A 7908-nucleotide genomic window follows, 5' to 3' on the forward strand; every position below is an offset into this window, starting at 1 on the left:
AAACTGATTTTAGATTTAAAACAATGTCATCTTAGCTGGAAACGGTGCCTGACCTGTCAAACAGCAATTTACAAAATAAACTAAATTATTATTAAATTATTTTGTTAAACCTTTTTTCCACCGTCATTTTTCTTTGTAAAGTGGGTGAATACTTTGTTCTGATATCTAATGTATGTCCTTGAGTCCTTCACTGAAACCCTACTAAATTAGCAAATTCTGCCACCTTCTGGCAATACATAGAATTTAATATATTACAGGGAGTTCTTTGACATTGTAAGTGCTTTATGTTTACCACCATGCCCATCTTTTTTGAATCTTGCCTTCAGAATATAAAAAATCCATCAATATTAACCACACCAGAGAGATACAAAAAATATTAACTTTATTGATGCGTGGGGATTTTTTATTTTTAAAAAGCAAACATGAAATACATTTGGCTCCCATATCTTGGCAGTTTCGATTTATTTAATAGTCTCTGAAACAGGCTGCCATTTAGTCTAAAATCTAAGTGTGTTTGTTTTTACAATGCACCTCAACACTATAAAATGACTCCTCAACTGAAATACTTTTCACATTTGTTATGAGTCCACTGTTTGGTTGAGTTTAATACAAATAATGGTTGCCAATACTATCGAAGAAGATGATAAATAATACCAAAGGAACTGGCCGTTAAATGTCAAAGGGGCACCAGAATTGAAACAATCAGAATCAAGAATCATATGAAATACATTCACGTTATTAAGTCAACAGGATAGTCGAGATGAAAACTAGTTGTGACAGGATGTAATATCCGGCAAAGCATGTCAGTAGAACCTCAGGTCCACTACATCCATGTTGTAATTGTGAGTTAAAACTCATACTGTATCGTGGAGGAAACAAAAGTAAGAAATCTATACAAAACTATACAAACCAAATCTGTTTTCATCGCCCATAACTTCTTCATTTTCTATTTTATTCATTTTGGAGAATTAAACCGGGAGATATGTTACGTCTGTCAACTAAATGCAACGACATGCGATACAGAACGGCAAGTTAAGAACCGTTTAACAGCAGCATAACGGAACAGCACATCAAAACATAAACAAGAGGGCGTGTTTGTTTGTCAGCCAGAACCTCCAAATCATATGGATTCTTCACAGACGCCAGCCACGCCCGTAAAACCCATAAAACATGCTGTCATATCAAACACTGAATGATTAATAGAACGGAGCAACTTAAATAGTTACACTTAATTTACAGCAACACTTATGTACTTCATTGACGTGGTGTCATTTAAGTAACATGGTTGTCTTCGCCTTGGGACAAAAACAACGATTCTAAAAGGTGGTACATTTAAATCGGTTCTTGGGCCGAAGCTTCGGGGCCCTTTTATGTCATTAAATGTCAGAGAAAGGGGCCCCCTCTTTGAAAACCATTTTCCATTTTTTTGTATTTTGTAGAAGTGCACTTTAAGGAATAGATACAACACTGATGGTTCACGGTCATTATTGAAAGACCGTTATAACTGTTGTATTTTATTTTATTATAATATTTTTTCTTGTATTCGTTTTCGTGTCACTTTTTGGTCTGGCTAATCAGATGCTTCACGCTGGGCGCTCAAAGACCCAAGATGTGCTACTGTGACGTTTGTGTTTTTGGCCCCTCGGTCCGCCTTCCCGCGTCTCCGCCCGCCTCATTCCGTCCCTGATGCCGTCGGCTCCGCCCACTCGCAGGAAACGTCAGTTTGCGACAATTTGGCGATGATTCGATCCTCTGTCTCGCCTGCAGCCAGGGGCTGCTGTGCCTTCATCTCGCCGGCGGGGTGACCCTTTTCTCCACCTCCTCCGTCTCCCTGGCTCCCAAACCCAGCGCCGGTTTGGGGCGCCGGCACCAGCGGCTCCGGGGTGGCGAGGGGGAGCCCCCGGCCACCGAGCGGCGTGTCCGTGGTACCCGCGCTACATTCGGCGCTCGTCTTTGCCGGCTCGGGCACCGGGTACGACGGGCAGGGGTTCATGTGCGGCGGGACGGCGACGGCGGTGACGGCGGCGGCGGCGGCGGCAACGGGGCTGACCTCGATCCCCGAGATGTCCGTCTGACGGAGGTCGGGGCACGGGGCGTGGAGCGAAAAGGGGTCGTTGCCGGGGTTACCGAGAGGCGAGTCTCTGGAGAAGCCCAGCACGGAGGAGAGCGGGACCACCTCGGTGTGCGAGAAGGGCGGCGGGCTGGCCGAGTCCGGCGAGCACTCCCAGTCCTCGTTGTTCTCCCCCGCCTCCTCCTCCTCGTCGTAGTCGTCGTCGTCCTCCTCGTCTTCCTCGTAGTCCTCCTCCTCGTCTTCCTCCTCGTCGGGATCAATAGTCTCCAGGCTGTGCGTGCTGCAGTCTGACAGCCCGCTGCACAGACTGCTGTCCTCCTCGTCCTCATAGGCCTCATCCTCCTCCTCCTCCTCCTCCTCCTCCTCCTCGTCCTCCTCGCTGTCCTCCTCCTCCTCCTCCTCCTCCTCCTCCTCCTCCTCGTCGTCCTGCAGGCGCACGTCCGCGGCCTCGCCCGCCTCGTGCAGATGCATGATGGGTACGTGCGGCACGCCGCCGTTGGCCAGCGTCGTGAACACTGGCTGGTGCTGCTGTGCCAGAGGGGAGGGGTCTCCATGGTAACCGTTGCCGTTGGTTACCGGCTGCTGCTGCTGCTGCTGCTGCTGCTGCTGCATCTGCTGCATCTCGCGGCTCCTCTCCAGCTCCAGCTTCATGATGGTGTGCAGGAAGTGGGTCCGCACGCGCACCGGGTTGAACTCCAGCCGGCCCGTGGCGTTGCCACAGCCGTCCTTGGTGCAGCCGCACGGGAAGGACATGCGGTCCACCTGTATTGGGGTGGCGGGGGGGGGGGGGGAGGAGGGGGGAGAAAAAGGGAGGCGTCAGAAGGAGGTGAGAGAGGGACAAGAAGAGAAGAGAGGGAGAGAGAGAGATAGAGAGAGAGAGAGAGAGGTGAGGGAGAGCGGGGCTGAGGCCATCGTCGGGGCGCGATAGGAGAGAGGACGCCGCCAATGGCTGGGCGGAGCGAGAGTGAGATGCGTTGCTTGGTGTTGGAACACGACGCGGCGCTTCCTTCATCCAGATTACTGTCGGTTACCGTCTGCCGAGAACAACGCTGTCCAAGCTCCACGCGAGCCCCCTTATCACATACGGCGCCCCCCCAATCCCAAATACTCCCAAACCACGGAAACAGCCATCTTCTGTATAGTGTTCCATAAAGGTATAAGGTATTTAGTGGAGCCCAGTGGTAATAAGCGCAGTTGAACGTAGTACAGAATATAGTACAGTTGAGTATAGTAGTCATAGTGTAGTTGAATGTAGTACTGTATATAGTACAGTGTAGTTGAGTATCATACAGTATGAGAGCAATATTACAGTATAGTCTAGTCTATTAAAATTCAGTATTAGCTGAATATAGTATTGCATAATGTCAAGAGTATAGCTGAGTTTAAGAGTATATCATATTCTAGTAATATGATAGTGTTTTTGAGTATAGTAGCATCACAGCACGCCGTCCCTCCGCTGCGCGTTGGGACGGACAACGCCCCTTAACTGTGGTATAATGACCGTATATCACAGCCTGTCGTGATCTATTGCTTAAGTATACTAGGGTATGGCAGAGTATAGTGGAGTATAGTATAGCTATGCCTCATCACTGCTCCTTTTACCTGGCACTTGATGCCGACCAGTAAGGTGCAGTATAGCAGCCTATGGTGCAGTATAGTACCGTGTAGAGGAGTATAGTATGGATATGCCTCATCTCTGCTCCTCCTTGGCCCTTGAGGCCGGCCAGTATCGGTCCGGTATAGCAGCCTATGGTACAGCATAGTAGAGTATAGTACAGTATAGTGGAGTATACTGTAGTATAGATATGCCTCACCACTGCTCCATGTACCTGCTCCTTCTCCTTGGCCCTTAATGCCAGTAAGGTGCAGTACATCAGCGCATGGCACAGTACAGTGGAGTATAGTGCAGTATAGTACAGTGTAGCGGAGTATAGTATAGATATGCCTCACCACTGCTCCATTTACCTGGCACTTAATGCCGGCCAGGCTGCAGGCGCAGGTCTCCGGGTCGCAGGCCCCCCGGCAGCGGCAGCCGCACTCCTCCCGGGACCCGCGCAGCGCCCTCAGCTGGTGCCTCTCCTCGCCGTCGATGCGCCGCACGCCCGACGCCCGCAGCAGGGCGCGCCGCCGCCGGGTGCTCAGCGGCTGCAGGAAGAAGTACTCGTCCACCTCCACGCCGGCGCCGGCGCCCGCTCCGCCGCCACCGCCGCCGCCCACGGCGTGGTCCGGGGGCATGTCGTCCTCCGAGACGTCGTCCAGCGTCAGCGCGTCGGACGCCAACGCGCCACTATTGGCCAGCTGGGGGTTGACAAGGGGAGGGGGAGGGGTTAATGTCGGCACCTTGTTTTACTTCGTTGTCGCTAAAACAATGATCTTAAGACAGGACATTTGAAACTGAAGCACGCTCGCGTCGGAGCCGATTCAGGAGGGCGGGGGCGGTGTGCGGCGTCTCCCAGCCGAAAGGTTTTTGATTCAAACCCCCAAATGTCCGTCCACAGTCTGACCTGCAGGAGGTTTACGGTTCGAACCCCAATGTCTGCCCACAGTCTAACCTGTAGGCAGGTCTTTGGTAATCCTTGCCTACTAACCTGTAGGCAAGGATTGGTTGTATTGGCGAGAGCACAATGCAACCAATCCTTCACCTCAAGTCTTCGCTATCGCTATGCTAAACGTTCTCGCTTGCTGTCGCAGGGAAACACCTCCCCCCCGCACCCATAACCCTTCAAAACACAGCGGAGGACATTCCCGCCTTTAGCCTCATCTTTGTTGTGTCTCGAACGGCGTTGGGTGGAGGGTGGGGGGGGGGGGATGGAGCGGAGGGGGTGGGTGGGTGGGTGGGTCGTGGGCGGCGGCGGCGGCGGCGGCGGCGGCGGCCTCACCTTGAGCTTGACGGCGTTGAGCTTCTCCTGCCTGACGTGGTGCCTCAGCATGCGGCGGTGGCTGCGCTCCTGCTCCAGGGCGAACTCCCGCAGGGTGAAGCGGTGCACCCAGCAGTGGCGCGGCGACATGCCCAGCGTGCTGCCGCCCTGCGTGGGCACGCTGGTGAAGCCCTGGCGCCGGCTGAAGTAGTACACGGTGACGCTCTCGAAGCGCACGCCGCGGCCCGGCCGCGCCCGCTTGGGGGCGAGGTGCAGGGCCTGGGGCTGGCCGCCGCCGCCGTCGCCGCCGCGGAGCTGGGGCGTGGGCGGGGCGTCGCCGCCGCCGCCGTCGTGGCGGGGGCGGGGCCGGTCGTCGTCGTTGACGACGTCGTTGTCGCCGCCGCGGGGGAGTTGGAGCTGCGGGGGTAAGGCTGCTGGGAGAGGGAGGGACACAGAGGTTGTATGGGGGAGGAGGGGAGACGAAGAGAGTGTGTGTGTGGGGGGTGAGGGAGAAACAGAGTGAAAAAAAGATGGATAGTGGGGAGAGAGAAGTGGAGGGAGAAAGAATTAGAGTGAGAAAGGGTGATGCACAGTGTGAGCGAAATAGAGTGAGACAGGGAGGAAGACATGTGCAGTGAGAGGGAGACCTTTTTTTTGTGCGATAGAAGCAGATATATCACGCGCAAAGGAGAGAAACAGACTATTTTACGATGTTTGCTTTTGACCCAGCTCACGTTGGCAAACCGACGTGTGATTTCGGCAGCTCAGTGCCGTGGCTCGGAAAATCCTGCCTGCCTTCCCAATTGGCCTAGCCTGCATGTCGTCCAGACTTAGGGTGACCAGACTTCCAGAAACGGAAACTGAAACAGTCCCTGTTTCTGGTGGCCTGTTCCCGGAAGTGTCTCCATTGAAAAAGAAAAATTAAAACAAAGAATTTATTCATCTATGAATAGGTTTTGAAACGGCAAAGGTTCTAGCTTTCTCATGAATATTCATTTTTAGACAGTTGGTAATTCGTCTCGTCTATCTGATGGGCTGTGATGTGACCTCGCTACGCATTGGGGGGGTCTATCTATCAATTTATACCATAAGCATTCATGAGGATCATAAACAATAGGCTAATTAATACAATATAGAGTAGCCTCACAGTAGCCTACTTTGGCTTGATTTTTGCTGGTTAACCAAAGCCTAAATAAATTATAGCAAACCCTTAGCTATGTAGGCTACTGCCTAATATTTACTACAGTTCTACATTTTCCATGATAAGAATAGCAAAATATAGATGTGTCACCTTAGCATCAGATATTTAGTGGATGGACCGCCAAACTACATATGTCCCTGTTTGTATTTCAGAAATCCGGTCACGTTAGTCTAGCCTGCATGTCTTTCCAATTAGCATAGCCTGCATGTCTTTCCAATTAGCCTAGCCTGCATGTCTTTCCAGTTAGCATAGCCTGCATGTCTTTCCAAATAACCTAGCCTGCATGTCTTTCCAATTAGCCTAGCCTGCATGTCTTTCCAATAGGCGCAACCCGGGTATCGTTCCATGTAGCCAAGCCTCCATTTGTTTCCAATTAGCCCAGCCTGCATGTCTATCCAATAGGCCTCACCCACATGTCTTTCCAATTAGCCTAGCCGCCTGCATGGCTGTCCAATTAGCCTAGCCTGCATGTCTTTTAAATGAGCCAGGCCTGCAGGCCTGTTCCAGACAGCGGCGAGGGGTACCACATCTACACCTGACGTGCGATGCAAGCGAGGCTGTGCTCCCCTTCAACACATCCCCGGCAACGGCGATATCCCACTGTCTTGGCACTGTGCGGCGTCGTGCGAAGGGGGTTGTCATGGCAATCATTACCGTATGACGTACCGTATTTATAGATAATATATTTTTTCACATTTTTAAGCAATTGGAAATGTCAAAAGGAGAAGTGGAGATGGAGTTTGCTGTGTTTAAAAGATGTAGCCCGAGGGGGAATGAGAAGGACTAGGGTTGGCTCATCTTATGAATATCGGGATATTCATAAGATGTGTCTTTTTTAAGATACATCATCATCATCGTCGCAGATTTTATCTTGGATCGACGCTCCCACTGCAGATCTCACAGTGCCTCTACCTCCCGTGTATAAATAGCGTGAAGGCTTTTCCCGTGCTGGCGGTGATGAGACGCACTCTCCACACAAAATATTGTGATTCTCTGGTTGGGTTAACATTTCAGACTCGAAGGCACGCAAAACAGGGTTCGGAAAGTCCACCGGACCAGAGTCTCAGGCAAATACATAACAAGTTTAAAGAAAGGACGATTAACGACGATTCTGTGCTTGTATCTCATCCTGTTTGATGTTGCTGATAGAAAACAGATGGTCATTCCATGTTGTCAATTATGTGTGTGTGTGTGTGTGTGTGTGTGTGTGTGTGTTGGTGTGTACACATATATTTATATCAAGCTGTCTTATCAATTGAACAAAAAAATAAACGTTTGTTGTTTTTCTCCTCTTTACACATTCGTCCTAAGACCACATTAGCCGCGATGGCGGCGGTAGCCCCGTGAGCCTGCATGCCCTTACAGTCATGGCCGACGGCCGGGACCGGGTGGTTGAGGCTGTCGCTGCTGTTGCCGCTGTCGCTGCAGGACACCTCGTTGTCATGGCAGCCCTGCAGGGACAGGTAAGGGGAGGAGTCCTCCTCATGCCTCCTCTTCAGGATTCCACTCATCCTCTGGCTCAGCCCAGCGGACCCACCTGGACACACGGGTAAGAGTGAAGAAATCAAAGCAAAGAAAACGCCATCGTAATGCACCTGTCTGTGCTCCAAATACACTGTTGGTAGTATAAGGGCGGGGCTTAGCATTGCCGGTATCAGGGCTTGAATGTGATTGGTCGCTTCAGGATTTGACCACTGACAGCGGGAATAGGAGAGGACAGAGAGGACGCCTTAACTGCGTTTAAAATGTAACCCTGTGGTTTGAATGTGATGTAGCAA

At 51.3% G+C, this 7908-nt stretch overlaps 1 protein-coding gene across 1 annotated transcript; it reads right to left on the reverse strand.

The window, feature by feature from the left end:
* Nucleotides 1-1672: 1672 nt before the first annotated feature.
* On the reverse strand, nt 1673-7641 carry LOC311369758 (uncharacterized protein; the record flags this gene model as incomplete). Its single annotated transcript, XM_084487966.1, is given in 5 exon segments — nt 1673-2833; nt 4022-4369; nt 4951-5194; nt 5196-5208; nt 7494-7641. Coding segments are annotated over 5 exon segments (1914 nt in total).
* Nucleotides 7642-7908: the final 267 nt, after the last annotated feature.

This window comes from Micromesistius poutassou (genome assembly GCF_964030765.1).
Source record: "Micromesistius poutassou genome assembly, chromosome: 24".
In the NCBI taxonomy this organism is placed as follows: Eukaryota; Metazoa; Chordata; class Actinopteri; order Gadiformes; family Gadidae; genus Micromesistius; species Micromesistius poutassou.